General features: G+C 37.9%; 1 protein-coding gene across 1 annotated transcript; it reads right to left on the bottom strand.

Moving 5' to 3' along the window:
* Positions 1-833: 833 nt before the first annotated feature.
* cd302 (CD302 molecule) lies at positions 834-14,524 on the bottom strand. Its single transcript, XM_038289778.1, has 6 exons — positions 14,359-14,524; positions 6,172-6,297; positions 5,965-6,075; positions 4,576-4,758; positions 2,572-2,592; positions 834-2,466 (listed from the first exon to the last, which is right to left on the bottom strand). Exons 1-6 carry the CDS (start codon positions 14,435-14,437, stop codon positions 2,264-2,266), a joined length of 723 nt encoding a protein of 240 aa, XP_038145706.1. The 5' UTR covers positions 14,438-14,524; the 3' UTR covers positions 834-2,263.
* Positions 14,525-20,653: the final 6,129 nt, after the last annotated feature.

Genomic DNA, 20,653 nt, shown 5'->3' on the forward strand with positions numbered 1-20,653 from the left:
AATGTTCACTACTGCTACATGCTGATCAAGAAGCGAAATCTGCAGTCAATGCCTGGATGGGTTTACTTGGACAGAAATCTTTAAACTAATCTGTATAATTTGATTTTACCGTCTGTAAAAGGCCTCATGATGACATGTTGTGAATTGGAGCTATATACATAAATAATAGAATTATTAGTCAGGTGGGGAAAATAACTGATCTTTAAAAAAAGAGAAAAATCCTGGTGACAAAAGAGAAATCCAGCATTTTATTAATTTTACTTTACTTTGTTAGTTTAAGATTTAGTGCAATCAAATAACTGGTGTATTTTGGTGCTATGCAATAAATCCATTCTATTATTTCAATATTTCAGATACAATTTTTTTGTATCTGGCTGGATATGTAAGCCCATTGTGGACGGTGGCTCAAAAAATAGGGCTCAATTCTACAACTAGTTTCCTCCAATGATTTTAATTATAGGCTCTTAATTGTCTATATTGTGCAGGACAGCAAGCTAATCATCAAAGCTTACTTTTAGAGAATTACAGAAGAGTTGCATTTGGAACAAAAGTAATCAAAACTGTTTATAGCATATCTACATGTCAGGTTTCTCTCCTACCTCAAATGTGTGGTGTTTTACTGTAATTAGCAGTGTAGGTGGGTATGCCTTCACACTGAAGCATAGTGGAACAACTGTGATGCTGTGGGCCTGGTTTTCTTGAAAGCTCCTGGGAACATTGTTTCAGGAAATCATCATGAAATTATTCACAAAACAAACCAATTTTCTCCAAAATCTATCATTGTGAATGCTACAAAAAGCCTAAACAGTTGAAGAACTCAACAGAACTTTAAATATAGGCATCATACAGCCATAAAATGATTGTCTTTATTCATTCACAGGTTATCACAGCTATAATTTCATTAAAATCAGATTGCATTTCATATGCCAAAAGAGACAGATTCACATCTAAAAACAACCACAAAGAAAGCCTGCCAGATCATAGCAGTTAACACACAAGTGGCAAAAACTCAAAAGGCAAATGTGAAGAATTCCCATCGGTATGAGGTCTGAAAGGTTCCCTTGCTAAACAGTAACAAAGGAAAAAATGTGTGAAGCCCACAAAATACAAGTCATAGTCAAACTGAAAGCATAGTCCTATAAGGCTTCTATCCACCACCAGCTCTTCTTGTACTGTAAATACAAAAAAAAAAAAAAATTTAAGGATAAGGTGCACCACACATTTATCATCCAAAAGGAGATTGTGGACCAGACAATTAAACAGGTAGCTCATATCTGGTCATTCATTTAAAGATTGAATCTGCTTTTACAGTTCGCCAAGTACAGGGAAGCAGCTCTTGATTCTGGTTTAGGATAGGTAAAACTACATTTTTGGTTGTAAAAACTTCACTTTATCTGCATGCATAAAATAACCAAACAATAGCTCAGTCCAATTTGTTCGTGTTGTGATAAAAATTAATTATACAGGTTGTTTAGAGCTTGTTACAAAATAAAGAATTTAGGAAGATGGATGAAAAAAAAAAAGGTAGACTAATGATAACTTTAAAACAGCATATCTGTAGGTTTTGAGAATCTAGACAAGATTTTATACATTTATAAAACAAGGATTTAAATGTGCAAAATGTAGCATCAAAGCTCCGGGACAGCAGAACCAATAACAGTAAGGGAGGTCATAAAGTAAGGTCACCTTAAAGAACTGCCATTAGACTTAATTTAAATATTCATATGCATGTTTTGGCCACTAAAAGTGTCCCTGACATTGTTTTGTTGTTGTTGAAGAAATGGAAAAAAAAAAAAAAAGCAAACAAAAAGAAAACACAAATCTAATGTGCAAAGCCCCATAAACAGAGATCCTCTACCCATTCGAAAAATCAAAACAAAAAGACTAATTCATATGTTCAAAACTTTGTTCTTCGTGTAGAAATGCTAAAAGTGGGATAAATCAAAAGTAAGCTCATAAAAATTGTGATCCAAAATAACCTAATAAATTTAGTCATCTATGAACACCTGATTGCAGCGGACATGCAGCAATTTCCAAAAATATTAATGCAGATCAATTAAAAACAACAGCGGTAATATCAGTTATTTCCACCTATTGAGGTTAGTAGCTTAGTGGTAGTATCCCTCTGATGACAATACATTGTTCTGAGTCCAAGTTAGTAAAATATTGATCCAAATGAATTGACCAACTAAATTTAGAGTTGACACATCTTTGTAAGAAGTAACCAGCCAGACCCTATTCTGGACAAAGGGAGAGTGTTCTTTTAAGGCGAGCTTTGAGTTTCCTCAGCTTCCACCAGGCAGGACTCATCTGAGTCCAAGACTCTGAATGGGGGGTGGTACTCAAACGCTGTGATCATGGTAGAGCCGAAACTGTGCTTCTGGTGCAGAAACCATATTACAGCAGAGACCCCCACGACAGCCACCACGCTGAGAATAACCAGAGCGGAGACCACAGCACTGGGTTCTGAGGAAGAGAAGGAACAATGCAGGGGAGGTCTCAGCTATGAAGACAAGTATCACAGAGGAATATATAGAGAAACAACAACACAAAGCTCAAAGCCTCACTTACTGGGTCTGGGCTGCTCCTCGCCTGAACAGCAAAATGAAAGAAAGTGAAGAGAGACAATGAAACAATACATACCTCAACTTCAAAGCTCACACACTGAGTACGTACAATCACAATGGGTTATAAATGTATCCTTGATGTTTTTTTCACAAACATGATGTTTATTGTGCAAAACAATAAGACTTTGCTCCAAGCCTGTCAGCCATTTGTTGGTGAAGATTCTCAGTCACCCAGGTCAAGTCATTCCAAAAAAGTAAAAAAAAAAAAGTAAAAAGAAAAAAAAATAGGAAAACAAGTACAGTGTTTTTTTGTTTTTTTGTTTTTTTTTAGAATAGAAATTTGTTCTTAGCAAAACACCTAGACTAAACTTTTTTAGGGGTTGATGGACATATTAAAAAAGGTACAGTCTGTAATTTCAGGGACTTTTAAGGACCAATCACAGCGAACGCACTCTGGGTGTCAAAAACACAAAAATACCAAGACGCTGGCTTTAACGCTGGTTAAGATGCTTCGACCCTTCGGCGCTCTGGATGCCCGGGATGTTGAGCCGCTCTGTTCTATCTGTGCATTCTAGAGAGCAGCTTGGCTTGCTGTGCTTTCATGAGTTTAACATTTGTTGTTAATTTGGCTATTTATAAACTGTTTTGCCAGAGTTCTATAAAAAATATGTTTTAATGAAGAGAATTATCAGAGCTTGCCCTCTTTTCTTTGTACATAATCCTTTCTGCCAACTTTTTGTTTTATAATCTTTGGAGTTTAACCCCTTTATATTTATTGATTTTTTATATGCAGACAGCTCTGCAGAAGTGACCACAGTTTGTATGCTGTGTCTGTCTCCCAAGAAAACTTCTGGATAAACCTTTTTGATTGGTTGATGCTCTGTGTCAAGTTGCAAAAGTTCTGATTTCTGAACTCTGGATGTGCCACTCCTGAAGCTCGGATGTGCCGCAGGACCACTTGACGCCGTTCCTCATAGACTTTTCATGTAAATCAGATGCTTTGACATCCAGAACGTGTTCGGTGTGAACGCACCTTTATGCCGCGGTAGGTTTGCAGCTAGGCTGCACAACTGCTACGTTGAAAATAACAAATACAAGCAAACCAGATAAATTTGAGGTAACTGGGTTCTATATTTCAGAACATTTGTTTAGGCTTGATTGCAGCAGAAAATATCTAAGGAGGGATGTTATTGTAAAGTTATGGTCTATAGCTGCAAACAATGTAAAGCAGAAAGACATTGAAGAATATTTTGCTTAGTAATCTAAAGTCTCACTGTCATCCTAACATCATCATTATCATTAACATATTTTCCTGATTTAGTACAACCCTAGTTGGAAGTTATTCTTTACTATATGTTCAGATGACTTTTCGACTTACATAATATCTAGGAGTTTTCAGAATGCTTTTCTTTGCTAATGGTGTCAATCGAAGCTTCATGGTCTTTAAAGAAAGCTGAGATGCACCATATTTGATCGGAAATCAGCTCCTACGTTGACCAATTAGCTGGATGGGATATTTGTGACTTAATATTACTGGGGTCCAATCAAGTGCACTTCTCATAGAACTATTATTTCTTTCTTTCTGCTGCTTATTTGTTCATATAATAATCTAAAATACATTTATAACTGTAAATTTGTTATCTTTTTTCCCCCCAAATAATGTAAAGCCTTCACTCCCATGGCAAATGCGTTTCGTTCGTTCAGCAGTTGAACTGGATCAGTATCAGATATCGGCCGATACACTCAGCCCATGTAACGGTAATGGAATAGATCGGGAAAAACCGATCATGCATCTCTATTATTCTGCAAATAAAATGTAAAAGCTGCTAAATTTTCTCTCCACAATTATGTAGAGCTTTATGTTCAAATAAACCCCACTAGTTTATGGCTCTATTGTTACAACATGAAGAATGCTGTTTGAATTATTACCTTTTCTAAATAAAGGCAGAAATATTCACAGATGTGTGATATTGTGTATTTTTGGTTCTATAACCAACAGAAGACTCACTCAGAAATGTTTCACAGACCACTCCGTTCTCCACGTCATCCTGGCAGCTCACGTTTTCCCATCGTCCGGAGCTGCTGTGCAGAGCCACACAGATGTCCACTAGTGGGAGGTCAGGAGGGGAAGGGCTGTACTCCCAGTTAGTAAACCTAACAGACTGGTTGTTTGACCACTTCATGGTATCGTCTGAAAAGACAAAAATCAGTGCTTGCCATTACTGAATGTGCCGCTTTTAATGGAGAACATTTCAAATAAAGAGAAAAAATTATTTCAATAGGTCTGGTAGTATCAAATCTCCTGCTGTGGGTCTCAAGGAAACTTTAACAGCAGAACTAAAAGGGATTTTCTGTTATTGTTTAAAGGGGTCATAGAATGATTCTATAGGGTGTTTGGTGCTGGTCCTTAAGGTTTCTGAATAGGGTGTGTAACATTGGTTGGGCTGAAAATTGCTGTTCTATGAGCCCTAATGCAAGCCTAGTTATAAGCCTCAGAATGAAATGACAAGTTTTCTTCCTTTTATGGCATGCTCATGAATATTTAGATGAGCTGTGCTGATTGGTTGGTTTACAATGAGCGAAGCAGCTGAGCAAAGATGCATCATAGCAACAAACACTCACTCACTGAAACATCAAATTGTTGATATGGTAGGGTGACCAGAAGTCCTCTTTTTCCTGGATATGTCCTACTTTTCATACCTAAAAAAAATGTCCGGGGAGATTTTCAAAATCATCCGGGATCTTAGTCGACTACAGTCCAGCACGTAGTTCAAACACCCCAGGGATTCGAATCAAGCCGTCAGCTCAGGGAACCCCGGCCGACGGGGGCAGGGAGCCAGCAGGGCATGGAGCAACAGAACCCGACCCGGTGATGGTAGTCTGGACACCGGCAGGCCCGTGCTTCGCCCTGCCTGTCTTACCGACCCCCAGCCCCACTCCTCCAGCCGAGGACGGGCAGCTCATGACTCTCTGAGGTCTGGTCTAGTTAGCAGCCCAGCAATCGGCACTTCATACCCCCCTCCCTTGGGCCAGTGAACCAGTGGGCTGGTCTGTATGTCAGTTTCGGGGCATGACAAAAGTATAGGCCAGAACCAAATAAGGCAAAATCCGAGTTTACATCAACTCTGGGCTTCGTTTGGATTCGCCCGTTTTATGGTGGAAGTTTAGAATTGTGAGATTTGCAGAAAAAGGAGGAGTCGATGGGGTTTGAACTTCTCTCTACGTCCGTTTCACCCACTGAACTATCGTTATTCATCTATGACAAGGTAAACTAGGTTTTGCATTCTACGACCCCTTTAAAACAAAAACTGTTCAGTCAAAACAAAATTTTAACTCTAAACCAATTTTACATGGTTAAACCCTCAAAATAATCACCATGTTTCGATATGAACTTTACCATCTATATCATACTTCATTCCCAGCCAAATGTTGACATTCCCCTTCCACACCTCAGGACTGTAGGACATGACAAATTCATTTTCCTCTGCACTCTGGATTGTCAAAAGGCCTACAAAAAGGAACATCATGATGGCAAAAATCACAGACATGAAAAGCAAATCTTTCAATTTCTGAGCAGTGAAAAAGTTGACATGATCAGAAGTACCGAATCCTCTGCAGTGTGAATGTGCTGCTTCAAACGTGTAGCTTTTGATCTGGTCTTCTTCTCCATGGACAAAGTGGTAGCATTTGTTTCCAAAGGGAACCCAGGTGCGTCCATCTGCAGGACATTCTGAAAAATAAAGAAACAAATGCCGCTAAATACCAACATTTCCAATCCAAATTTAATGATTTTGTGGATTAAATTAAAATACATTTATACATTCCAAGAATGCTGCAAGTCATATATTGCATTTGACAGAATGTATAGGAATACATTTGGAAGGTGCTAAGTTCTAAACACCAAACAGCCATAAGGTTTTGAGAATCTAGACAAGATTTCATACAATTTATTAAAAAAGGATTTAAATGTGCAAAATGTAGCATCAAAGCTCCGGGACAGCAGAACCAATAACTTTGAGGGAGGTAATAAAGTAAGGTCACCTTAAAGAGCTGCCATTAGACTTGATTTAAATGTTCATATTTAAATCAAGTCTATATAGCTGATTATTTTTATTAATCTTACTGGAATCGATGCATCAGCATTTTTTATTGTGTTCAATTCTTATTTTACTAGGAAGTTGGTGTAGATAAAATCTCAGGACAAACAACCGCCCAAGACACTAAACATGTAATTCAGCTAGGGATGCACGATATAATCGGCCCCTTATCGGCATCGGCCTGTATCGGCCCTAAAACTGAATATCGGACATGGCCACCCCGATATAATAAAAACAATAGCACAGCAGACAGGTCTGGGAGGAAATTATGGTTAATAAAATTTTCTTATAAAGTTTTATTTAAGGCTTTGGACACAGAACAGTTCAATGAATCATCTGACACAAGAAATAGTGAAGGGTACGTCTGTGAACCTATATTTTAAAGGCCATCCATCTAAACTGAACTGCTGGACAAAGAGACATGGTGAATGTGCAGAAGCTGCAAAGATATACAGATCAGGTGGGAGTTTAAAAAGTGTCTTATAGCCCTGAGCATCACAAATGCTTTACAGAATGACTGCAAAAAGAAATTCTCACTGTGAAACACGGCGGTGGCATCATTATGCTTATTATCAGGGATTAGAAAGACGGTTAAGTTAAAGGGCAAATAGAAGGAGCTATAATATTGGCCTAAATTATCCAAACTATTTATAAATTCATCTTTAGTTTTACCAACATTTTTTTAAATAAAATATTAAAGCTATAGAGTGACCTAAAAAGGGTTTTGATTTGCAATTATAAGAAAGGTTCGTCTTCCAAAGGTTTTTTTCCCTTTTATTATTGTAAAGGGTATAAATTATTTCTGATGAGCCATTTTTTTCAAATGCAAGTAAAAACAGATTTAGTGCTTGTAAATAGTCTATCCTTTGAAAGACAGAAGCGTGTTTCAATCATAAATAATACCAAATAATGGGTTATAAATAATACAGGTCTTAAATAAAAGCAGGACAGTGATGGAATAACACAAGTTAGCAGCAGAGAAAAATAAACCAAAAACGCATTTGTCACAGCTGTGCAGCAGAAGAGAATGAAAAACATCAGAAAGAAGAAAATACTGTGCAGTTAAGAAAGAAAAGGTATATCAAGGTCAAATGAGAATGGTAAAAGTTAAGAAAAAGATCAACAAGTTTACAGGAAGAGGGGGAAAATATGCGATAAGCATGACTGCAGAAAAATAATTAATTATTTAAATATATAGTTTTATTTAATTGCATCAAAATGTATGATGTAAATGTGACAAAGTTGTGAAAAGGTCTAAGTGTTATAATTATATTTGACTTGTAGTATGCAGCCATTGTGTTTGATCACATGCTAATGACCAGAGCTGGACGCATCTACAGAGGCAGAAAGTTTGTTGGTTCATTGGTCTGACATCTTCACTACACTCAAAAAAGCAACTGTGGCTGCTTGTCAGTCTGGAAAGGTTTGTAGGTGGAAGTGTAAAACCTTCTAGACAGCTGCCCATTTTCTCATGGGTGGACAGCACTGCAATATCACCTCAAAAGTCAGACTGGCATTAAACAGAACATTTGAGAACTACCCAGAAGCTATTTGTTAGGCAAAACTGGCCGCAACTTTTTAAAAACAACAATTTCAAAGGAAACTAAACTTAAAGGAATAGTACACCCAAAACATGATTAGCCTTCATTTTCTACTCACCCCCCATGCTGAACAACACTCTGGAGTACTTTTTTGATATCTCAAATGCATCTGGAGATCTGGGAGGCTTCTTGCTGTCTGCTGACATTCAAATAATGGAGGTCTATGGTGTCCGAGGCAGAAAGGTCCATAAAAGTCCACAAAAAACGTGTCAATATTCCTCCATACTGCTCGTCCAATGTATTCCAAGTGTCCTGAGTGGGTAGTGTCCATAATTTACTCGAAACAAATTCATTTAGAATGTTTTTAGAGCATAAACAGTAGTGTATAGGATTTCCTAAAAGCGCGCGCCTGCGCGTTCACGACGCTACGGAAACCGCGGCAGACCAAACCAGATGAAAGTGCGCATTCAGAGTCTGCTCTGCCGATAATGCAAGCGTAGAAGAAGAAATGTGCCGTTTACCTGTGCAAAGAATGAAACAACGAAAGAAAAATGTCTGAGGACTTCAGTGTTGAGGAAGAGCATGAGTTCTTTGCCGAGCTGAATGCGCACTTTCATCTGGTTTGGTCTGGCGTGGTTTCCGTAGACTCGTGAACGTGCTTTTAGGAAATCCTATACACTACTGTTTATGCTCTAAAAACATTCTAAATGACTTCGTTTCGAGTAAATTATGGACGCTACCCACTCAGGACACTTGGAATACATTGGACGAGCAGTATGGAGGAATATTGACACGTTTTTTGTGGACTTTTATGAACCTTTCTGCCTCGGGCACCATAGACCTCCATTATTTGAATGTCAGCAGACAGCAAGAAGCCTCCCAGATCTCCAGATGCATTTGAGATATCAAAAAAGTACTCCAGAGTGTTGTTCAGCATGGGGGTGAGTAGAAAATGAAGGCTAATCATGTTTTGGGTGTACTATTCCTTTAAGGTCAGAAGAAAAATATATAACACAAAGAACCAGAGACAATAGCAATTAGGTGTTTTTAAGTATGAACCCGTCATACAAGCTGTAAAAAACCTTAAATGTCTATGGGTGATGAGTCGTCCTCGCTTTGAAGGCAGAGGCCCTTGGTGCCTTAAGGCCAATCCAATTTTTTTTCCATGACAGTAAGGCCCCGTCCACACGAAGACGAACCCTGGCCTAAACGCACAAATTTTTCACCAAACCAGCCTCTCATCCACACGAAGCCGGCGTTTCGGGGGTCTGTAAACGATCTTTTTTTTTATTCAGCCTTCAGAGTGGGAAGATTTCGAAACGCCGTTTTCGCGTTTCCATCTTTACGCTCTAACTGCATATTTTTTTTTTTTTTTTTTTACACGCATGCGTCATAGCGTCGCCTCTAAACACGCATGCGCGACCAGTATCACAACAACAATGGCGCCGTTGCTGCTAATGCTACTCACCCTGCTGTCGGGCTTACAACAGAATCTTCTTCTTCTGGAATATCTCCAGGAAGAACAGAGCAATATCGACGACATAGTTCAGCACCTGAATTTGACTTAACCACGAAAATGGACCCACAGGGCAACCATGTATAAATATTAGTGCGCATGCCCAACATTTCGTCGCTTATTTTTGCTTTGGCACCACAGCGCCACTTACAGGCCTGGCATACATTTTGCAGCGTTTTCATGCATTTGTGTGGACGCTCACATTTATTTTACGTCTCCGTCTTTACGGCAAACGTTTTGGAAAATATCAGCGTTTCGTGTTCGTTTTGACTTCGTGTGGACCTAAGTAGAGAGAATCCTACTATAGGCAGATATTTTTTTCCCCCACTTCTGTCTCTGTGCTATACACAAATTAAAATCACTTCCCACATTTGACTTTGAGAGATTGTGAAAATAAAAAAAACAAAAAAAAAACATATTGACACATTCTATAGGCTAAAGCAAAATGAGTCTGTGCATCATCTGAAACCAGGTCAGATAGAGAATGTTCATATGTCTTTATAAAAAACATAAGATCTACATCTAAACAAAAGAAAACAACAATAAACACTGTTGCATGGTTTATATTCTGACTGAGGCAGTGAGAGGTGACTCCCAGAGAGAGATCTGGGCAGTTTATCCAAGTTTTTCCTTTATTTCGTAGAGTTGAGAGAGATACGGCATGTTTCCCTGTTCTGTCTGCCCCTCATTATATTGTTTTTTAAAGGCTCAAAGAGGACCACTATTTTACATCCTTTTTTCTCCTTGTAAAGTTTTTTTTTTCCACATGAGAATGATAAACTGCACTTTCTGTCTCTCGTTTTTGCAACGCTCAAAGAGGATCACTACTTTATCTGTCTTCTGTACTCCTGAACTCCTATCATGGGTAAAGTATTCTATTTTCTTGTTTCATTGATTGTTTTTGTACGAGTCTGACCCGCTTGCGGTGTATGCTCTGTGCAACTCCAAAACTTACTGTTTCTCTGTGCAATTAACTGATTTTATTTTGTATTTTTCCCCAAAGGGGATGGGTTTTACTTTGTAACCACGTCTCTCTTTTCTTGTCAGACCCATGAAATGCTGCGTAGTCCGACTAAAATAGATCCGGGCTCTATCCGAGTCAGACCTACGCAAGCACCCTTTGCGTAAAACCGCGTCTGACATGATTTTCTGTCAGATTGGACACTAAATCAGATCCGGTGTGTTCTGTCCTTTACAGTCACTTAATGAAAACCATGGCTTCTTCACAATAGTGCCAATCAGCTAGATCATGTAAACCAAAGCGGTCTCCATGATAAGCTCTGTCAGATTAGTGCTGGCAGTAAGGAAGGAGCTAGGAAGGACGACACTTCCTAGCACCAATTCTTTTAGCATAGGGACCTTCTGACGTTCCTATCCACCGCTAGGAGCTGTAAGATTTCCACCAATCCTTTGTGTGAAAGGACCTAAAGATACAATGGTGTTTTACAAAAAGATAAAATGTTGCCACACTGCAAAAACAATCTAGAAACAAGCAAAAATGTCTTAAATTAAGTGTATTTACCAACATTTGAATAGGTAAATGAGATAATCTGCCAATGGAATGAGTATTTTTACTCTTAAAATAAGAATTGTAGGTAACATGCACTTGAAATAAGACAATGCAATTGTATCCTATTGGCAAAATGTATCTTTTACCTCCTCAATTCAAGAACAACTGCACTTATTTTAAGAAAAAAAAAAAAAAAAAACTTATCTAGATTCTGATTTTTTTTCCAGTGCATGTGTGGCAATGTATCATATGTATGCATCATCATGTTTTGGGTTCTAGAATTGAGAGCTTCAGACATTTGCTATATTTATTATTCATTATATATTTATTAGTTATTGTTTTCTTTTTAGTTCCTTTCCAGAAGGCTGTAGTCTCAGTTTGACCTGCGTCATCCAAGTGCGTGATTGTCGTGCAATGATGTCTAACATTCAGGGAGAGGAGATGGACATAAGAGGTAGTAGCTGCAATCTGAGGTATTCGCAAGGAGTCCATATTTTCACTTGAATTGGAGCAAATTTCCTGTCAGCCATTTTGAAAGACAACAATAAACTTTGCAAGAGGCTAGATTCTGCACTACTGCAAGCTGCAGATACTGCTGAGAGAAATTAACTTTATTTGTTTAACTACTTCTGAACAATTGGCACAATCCAGGGGAGAGGAAGCAGGGAAAATCATCAAAGAGAAGGTTGCAGTTTGCTGCTGCAGAGAATATAATGGGATTTTCCACAGGATGTAGTATTGCAAGTTTTGATGTGCACTAATTATTTATGAGAATATATGCTCTTTATTATATAAAGATATGTAAAAAATTAAATATCAGCATGTGTCTGCACTAAGGATATTTCACCATACAGCCTAGTCTACCATCATGCTGTAAATGTTTGAACAATTTAGAATCTAGCATTAAAGTAGCAGGTCAGTATTTAATGCTTTCTTATATAAAAAAAAGGCTCATTTTAATAAAAAATTCATAAATTGCCTAATTTCATCTGCATTTATGTTAGTGTCTACATTATTCCACAAACTGCTTCTCCCTCCAAAGATTACCGTTGGTTTGTTTACTGCTAAAAACTAATAACCTAACCAAAGTTAGAAGAACAATGATTCCAAGATCTGGACTCTGGAACATGCAAATCATTGTCTGCCTTAGACTCTGGTTAAGTTTTTAACTCTGGTGGGTTTTCAGTGGAGGGAGCTGTCACAGAGGTATCAGACGCCAGACTTTTCATCAAGATATCACCTTAATTAAAGTACATCTGTTTGGCACTTTTCTGACAAATGATGGTTGGATTTTTGTTACTCTATAGTCTACTAAAGACACATTTAAAATCATACGAATAGTCTGAGCACAGTGTTACAAAATGAAGAAGTGAATTCTAAAGAAGGCTGTGTATAACCTAAATGACAGACGATCACTGCCACTAAAAGCTCTTGAATGGAGTATATAATTCCACATATACCTCTTCTTTTAGCTATGGTTCTCTGCTTAATAATTGTGGACACAGCAAAACATTTTTCTAACACATTTATATTTTACTTTGGACAAAGGTCAGACTTATCCCTTGACTGCTGTAGCAATAAGGAAAAGATGACTAAAGACTTAGTAGTCATGAAAAGCCAAGACAACTATATTCTACAGAAGTGTAGGATATCAGGAGGTTATGAGTCTGCTATTTAGAAATGGTTAAGCTTGGTTCCTGTGCGTAAAGGGGAAGACACAGAGGAAAGGACCCCCTAAGACCCTGGTTCCTAAGAACTCTCTCAGCTTTGGACCAAAAATTAACAAGAAGTCCAAAAACAAGATTAAAACTATGCAAAATAGTTACTTAGTACAAAATAAATAAGAAAAGAAACACTGAGATTTAAACACACAGACTCCTCCTGAAATACCACTTTTCTCCCTCACACTGTCATCCATTTTCGGACACGCTTAATCCTAAGTGGGGTCGCGAAGGGTGCTGGTGCCTAGAGACTAACAGGAAAAAAAACAAAAAAAATTCACACACACACTCGCAACTAAGGAGAATTTTAGAGAAGCCAATTAACCTAACAGTCATGTTTTTGGACTGTGGAAGGAAGCCGGAGTACCCGGAGAAAACCCACACATGCTCATGGAGAACATGGAAACTCCATGCAGAACGACCCCAGGGCCGGAAATCAAACCCAAAACCTTCTTACTGCAAGGCAGCAGTGCTAAATATATTGGAGTGGTTTAAAGAAAGAGTTTCATGTTTATATATCTGGAGCGTGTAACAAAAGTAATTTCCCTCTGGGACTATTAAAGTATGTCCAAGAGCTGAAAAAAACATGCTTTGATATATTGTTTTTATCTATTTATTTTTTTGACAGGCATATGTACAGTAAGCTCAAACTTAACTTTAGGTTGCAGTTATTTATTTATTTTTAGGCAGTTTCTTCTTGAGACCGTCAAAAACTTCTGAAAGTTTGACCTAAAACAAATTCTACAATTCTTATACTGAAAACTATTTAATTTTATCCATTATGAAATAATAATAAAAATGTCCAAGAGCTAAAAATATATATATATATATATATATATATATATATATATATATATATATATATATATATATATATATATATATATATATAGTTTATTTAGTTACTTTTATCATTATTTTACTTTATTTTTAGACAGGCATATGTACAGAAAGCTAAAACTCAACTTTAGGTTGCAGTTTCTTCTCCAGACGCTTGTTCCCCTTTACACTTTTAAGGTCTAGAAACACCGTCACTAATTAAAAACGGTTCGTTTGTGAGGTTTTTGTTAACGTTTTTGACTAATTCGGCTTTGAAACACTCGTAAATAAACAAGTTCCTTTAGATTAGCTTCAAAGCGTTTCGCAACACAACACAAACAACAGTGAGCGTCCTCATTCGGTGCAGGGTCAGATTTAGGGACATTCAGGACAGTTGGAGACTATTGACAAACCCTCCTGCGATAATGTTTAGAGACGCTTTTTATCGACTCAACCCCCCAAGAACAGGAAAGAAAGTAAAACACCCTTTAACAAACAGGCCTGGTCGGTAACAAATTCAACAATGTCTATCAGAAAGAGAGGCGTTTCTTGTTTTTAAACTATAAACTGTGATTTTCCACTCTCACCTCCTGCTGAAGCCCTCTTCAGGTGGACACTTAGAGCAAACACCGAGCAGAAGAAGAACAGCGTCTTCCGCGGCTCCATGACGGTAGAATTCCTGTAGCAGCAGCTCCACAGCTTTTCTTATGTGTTCCTAATTCACAGCGTCGCCAACCGCGTGAGCTGAATTCCCACCCACCTCCACACGGGCAGTCCGCAAGTATGGAGTTCAATTAGTGCCAAAAATATTGTTAGGATTAATATCATTGAAGATGTGAAGATCCACATTTTCTAAATAAAGACACAATATGCTTTCCTACAGCCTTAGCTAAAAAAAAAAAAAAAAAAAAAAGACATATTTAAACATCTTCCTAGATAAAAGGTATAGTGGATACAATTCTTTCAGGTTTGAGTTCTGGGGCGAACATCTTTTCCTTTGTCATTAGTTACATTTATCAGTCATTCAGGAAAAAAATATATATATTTACAAGTACTAATATCTACATAAATAGATAATTTAATACATTTTTATTAAAATAGTTATCTATGATTTCACTGAATACTCGACTTGCAGAGACAAATCATTTTTCTCTTTACCCCATAAAACACAAAATCTAGTTCTGAAAAGAGCAGGTATTCTGTACTTATCATCTATAATGTCAGTATATTGATGTGCATATTTAACCAAAATGTTTTTGTCATCAAGTAAATGTTAATGTATGAAAAATTAAAATGTTTTGAATATTCCACTTTTGAGTATTACTGTTGCCACTGTCTGTATTAGAGGGAAAAATGGTAGGGGTGGTGACAGGAGAGGCCGATGATTGGCTAAGGGTGGCCATGGCCACCCCTGGCCCCCCATGTAGCTCCACCCCTGGTGGCCAGGCAATAACCAGTGTACACTGAGCAGTGCCCAAAAGTAGATAGACATTTTTTCTTTACCCCATAAAACACAAAATCTATTTCTGAAAAGAGCACGAACTCTGTACTTATCACCTTTAATGTTAGCATATTGATGTGCATAATATACCAAAGTGTTTTTGTTGTCAAGTAATTGAAACATTTAAATATTTAATATCATTCACTTGAGAATATTACTGTTGCCACCGTCTGGTTTAGAAGGAAATAAATGGTAGGGGTGGCCAATGATTGGCTAAGGGTGGTCATGTCCACCCCTGGCCCCCCATCTAGCTCTGGCCCTGGATATACAGTTATAATCTTCATTCGGTACGTGGCAAAGATTTGGAAATGAATGAAGGCGGTGTCCTTCATCTAAGAACGAAGTGTAATATTTTGATAAGGCTGGAGCCATGGATGTCTAATCATCTGCTAACATGTATTATGTAAAATAAGAAGATGTGGCAGACTGGAGATGTATAAAATGCCTTTTTAACTGTTTATCGGGGGCCACTTCCTGAGAGGTGAGCCCAGAGGTGAGCAGCTGCCTTCTGTACATTCCTAGCACCCTCTCTGATCTGAGTAAGATTACAATTTATATCATAGGTCATATGATTAATTGGACTTGAAAAGTCTTGGATCATAGTACTCCACTGGCTTCAAATGTAATGCATATTATTTTTGGATTTCAATTCAAAATATTTTAAAGTAATTTTCTAACAAGAAAATAGCCTTTTAGCTCAATAGCTTCCAGGTCATGGAATCAGTTGATTCAAAATCAGTACTGGATCGTAATTCTCCATTTGCTTCCAGGGTATCATCTTTCATGTTTCAGATTTTAAGTCTCTTTAAAGTTTTTTTTTTTAAATATTTATGTCTGAATGTGGGTAGTGTTGCTCAATAGTTTGCAGGTTTTGTGATGGATTGATTCAAAATCAATGTAGGATCATGGTAGTCCACTGGTTTCATGAGATACCATTTTTAATTTTTCATATCAAATCTCTAAATATTTGTAATCAATATTTGTACAAAGGATAAATATTAACATACTAACTTGATGGCTTCTGTGCTTCAAAAATTACGCCTACACTTTTATTTTGAATACAGGAATTTGGTACACGCTGTAGCTGTTTTTTTTTTTGTTTGTTTTTTATCTATTCGACTATTCACTAACAGGCTTTTCAATATTTTAACCCATTAAAATACTCTGTTCCCCCTCCATGGTAACTAATTATTTTTGCTTGCAAGTCGTTTATTGTGTTAATTCATCCCATTGTGGACTACAGGTCCTGTGAATATGAAAACATTTGCTCTTGTTTTGCATACGTTATATGGGGGAACCAAATATTTCAGAGGGCTGAAATGCTCTCTTCCCCTCCATAACATGGGGATAAATACAGTATATTTAACAGTGGTTATTCCCCCAAATATGGTCCTATGAATGTGAAAACATTTGCTCTTTATTTGCTAAAGATACACTATTGGGTTCCATTAGTGCCAAAAAATCTGTTAATATGTCTATGTTTATGTGAATGTGTTATGCCCTTATGCCCAAGGAAGGTGTATAGGTTATGCGTAAATGTTTATATAAATATCACATTTTCTCACCAAATATTGTGATAATCTGCTTGTCGTTCTTTTCAATGAACCCATAAAATGTTCTAGAGAAAATTTGTGTTTAAAAATTTGCTATTCTCACAGATTATTTCTATTGACAAGAGCCATATATTGGTGAATTATGGAATGGTCAGTGTCCAATATTTAGTTTTAAAGCCGGTATTGGAAAATGCTTAGAGCATGGCAATAATATTTTGCATTTCTACTCTGTCTCTCTGTGAGACCAAGCTATTGGGGAGTGTTTACTCTGACTGACTGTATATGTGCTCATTTCATATTCCAGATCTGAATTCTGGCCCACTGCAACCGACCTTGCAGTGGTTGCTCCTGACCTACCTAATAAATGTTTCTGAGTTCCTTTTGTGTGTGTGCTCTGTCTATTCAATCCCCCAGTCGATCGTAGCAGAAGGCCCTTTGCACTAAGCTTGTTTCTGCTGGAGGCCTCTTCTTGTTACAGGGAACTTTTCATCCCTACTTTAGCTACATGCATGATTAGCAGGACAATGTCGCAATGTCAAAAACAAAATGCAAGCAACTGCCCCTGTTGCTATAATATTAATCCAGGTAGATTGAATACTGCAAAGTTAATGACTGTTATTTGACTCTATCAAATAAAAAGGATTTAAACTTTCCTGCTGCTTGTTATTTGCAGTTTACGTGACTTCTGCCTTTTCTATTATCATAACTAAATAAAGTAAGATCAGTTGATGTGAGTTTGAATGTGTTCATTTGCTCATCTCTTTTATGAAATGTGTGATTTATTGCACAAGAACAATTTGTATATAAAGAGCATAATAGATTTGACTGTAAAGAGTATGCCGGCTGTCTTCTTAAGGAGTGGATAATAGGGGCAGGGAGGCTTGCTAATGAAGTGAAAAAAAAAAACAGGTTTCAACTTCGCTGCCTGCAGGCGCATGTGGCACAAACATAGACAGCTGGAGCGTGAGTTTTGCTCCTCGTCTGGAGCTTGTGGCTTCCCGTAGGGTGGCACAACACTCTGCGGGCTACTGTGGGGGGGACCCATCTGCCATGGAGAGTCCTGCTCACAGTCCGGTATGTCCAAGCAATTAGAGTGCCTCTGTGCACCCACAAATGCTGCACCCCCCTTATACCCAAACCCACCCTGCACAGGCCATACATTTTGTCACCAATCAAATGTGACAGTGTTGATAGAGGATTTACCAGATCTTCACCTTGTGGGTGAAAAGCAAATGGGACCATGAACATCTATTTCAAACGTGCAAGCCGGTATGGATTTTGCTGAAATAACAGGGTGGTAGACTCATGGAGACAAAGCTAAATTCTACCTTTGATTTAATATGTAAAGACCACATGATAATAGAATTGTAAATGGCCTGTACTTATATAGTGCTTTTTCAAGTCAGAGGACTTGACCAAAGCGCTTTAAACTACATTCAGTCATTGACCCATTCATGTACACACTGATAGTGGCAAAATACATTGTAGCCACAGCTGCCCTGGGGCTCACTGACAGAAGCAAGGCAGCTGTACACTGGTAGAGTCCCGGGTCCTCTGACCACCATCAGTAGGCAATGTGGGTGAAGTGTTTCACGCAATAGCATCCCAAAGTAAGAGCCATTTTAAGCCCAAAAGAGCTAATCGATGAACGTCTTGGCTTCTGCTACAGTAGACCAATCATGTCCACTGGGAACCGGAGCCATGGTTTGAACTGACATTTCTCCGGTTGCAAGGCAAACTCCTTCATCTGACTCCACTGTCGCCTCATCATGAACATCATCTATGAGAGAACATCATGTGTTTGAGTTGTGTAACTTGTTAAGTTAAGTTGGTCTTTTTTTGTGGTAGTTTTATGCTTCCTATGTTGGCTTTATGTGACTTGGTTTTTAATCTGAATATCTCAATGTTATTCTCAGCTAAATAGATTTGCTTGCACAATCGACAAAAGTTCTTGGAATCTCTTCTTTCCACTGAGCTGCAAACTTTTCTCTGAATAGTCTTTATGGGAAGATGTGTAAACCCATTTTTAGCAGAAACACGGTGTAGGCAGAATACAACTGCTTTGACTAAATCTTATGCACCAACAATTTTCCATGAAACCTTTTCTTTTTTTAACAGCTGTTTTGAAAGTGAGTACATAAAGGGGATTGCAGTTGAATGCATTACATTTTTAAAACACTCACTTTAACATGGGAAAAACTGACCCTTTCTCTGTGAGCACTTCTTTGCTTTTGAATAACTCTTTGGAGCCTTTATTTATCTCCACCAGCAGAAATTTGAAAGAACACCGAGCATCGGGAGGGAAGCCGAAAATTGTAAATATTAGAGTAACACTGCTGAAATCTTACACAATAAAAAAAAAGAAGTGGTATTCAAAAAATGATCAGGTTGGTGTAAAAAGTATTTGTACAAAAAGGCTATTTTTTCATGCAGCAGCAGTAAAGTTTTTTTCTTTTTAAATACTGACAGATTTCTGAGTTTCTTGCAATATTTTTATATTTATCCCAAGTCATTCAAACTTAATTAGAGGACTAATTTGCTTGAATTTCTTTTTGTAGGTATCATTTGGGTTGCTGTTGCTCTAATCCTGTGGGAATGTTATGTCAATAGCCTCCGCTAACAAAACCGACAAGACAGTGGATGCTGAAGCACATATTGCGAAGAGGTCGGCAACTCTCTGTAGAGTGAATCAGTACACACTTTGAAATGTTATGTGGTGTTCAGATTAGCTCAAGAAAAATAATAGTGTGCAGAGATCTTAATGGAAAGTCTCCATGGTTGAGCAGCTTCATCCAAGCCATACATCACCAAATTCGACAGAAAGCGTTGGATGCAGTGGTATAAAGCATGTCTCCGCTGGAATCCAGAGTGGTAGAAGTTTCTCACTCTGGAAATCTAGTGGACGGGTGTGGGTTTGGCGGTTGCCAGGAGAATAGTACTTGTCTGACTGCTTTGTACCAAGTGTAAAGTTTGGTGGAGGCGGGAATATGGCGTGGGGCTGTTTTTCAGGAGCAGGGTTTGGCCCCTCACTTCCAGTGAAAGGAACACTGAATGCTTCAGGATACCAAGGCATTTTGGACAATAGGCATCTCCACTAATTCCTGAACCTAAAGCAGCTTCTTTGTTTCCTCGTCTTTCATTACTGATTGATTAATCCAGGTGTCTCTAGCCATTTTGTCATGGTTACTGAGACCAGGCACACCTGGATTGATCAGTTCATCAAGTAGAGAAAATAAAAAAGCCCCCTGCAGTTCAGGAAGTAAAGGAGTTGTGCATAGAGCCCATACTGTGATCTCAACTTTGTGGGAACCGTTTGGAGCTGGTCCCTTCCTCTTCTAACATGACTGTGCATAAGACCACAACGTAAGGTCAATCGATAGCAGAGTCTGGTGTGTATGAACTTGACTGGTCTGCACAGAGCTCTGACCTTTGGGCTTAATTGAGTTGAAGTTGTTCTACCAGCAAAGGGTGGTGTGATGTCATGTTGAACCGCTTTGGATTAGGAAGTTATTTAAACTCATAAATGAGAGAAGACAGCAGAGCAAATATTTTTGGCAATATAGTTTTGCTTATCAGTTCTATAGAAATACTTAAAGCACACAACCTTTAAACCAAATTGCTTTTATTAAAAAAAATGTCAAAAAAAAAAACAGAATAAACCATGAGCAACATATGTAGAGAAGAAAATAAATTTTAGCCACAAAACACATTTAGTAAAACAGAAACACAGAAAAAAGTTAATTGAACTGCACATATATGTTACCTTTGGCAGAAATAAAAAAGCAACCTTTGTACAGCTCTGTGAAAATCTCGTATTTCCTCAATCTG

This window comes from Cyprinodon tularosa, unplaced genomic scaffold (genome assembly GCF_016077235.1).
Source record: "Cyprinodon tularosa strain WSP-4 unplaced genomic scaffold, ASM1607723v1 ctg271, whole genome shotgun sequence".
NCBI classification, from domain to species: Eukaryota; Metazoa; Chordata; class Actinopteri; order Cyprinodontiformes; family Cyprinodontidae; genus Cyprinodon; species Cyprinodon tularosa.

Bases quoted from the DNA above. Each gene is read 5' to 3' on its own strand.
- cd302 (XM_038289778.1), bottom strand. From the start codon at position 14,437: ATGGAGCCGCGGAAGACGCTGTTCTTCTTCTGCTCGGTGTTTGCTCTA. The intron at 2,593-4,575 runs GTGAGTCTTCTG...TTTGCTGTTCAG, and splicing joins GGTCTGTGAAACATTTCTGA to GCGAGGAGCAGCCCAGACCC. The intron at 2,467-2,571 runs GTAAGTGAGGCT...TCTCTTCCTCAG, and splicing joins CGAGGAGCAGCCCAGACCCA to AACCCAGTGCTGTGGTCTCC.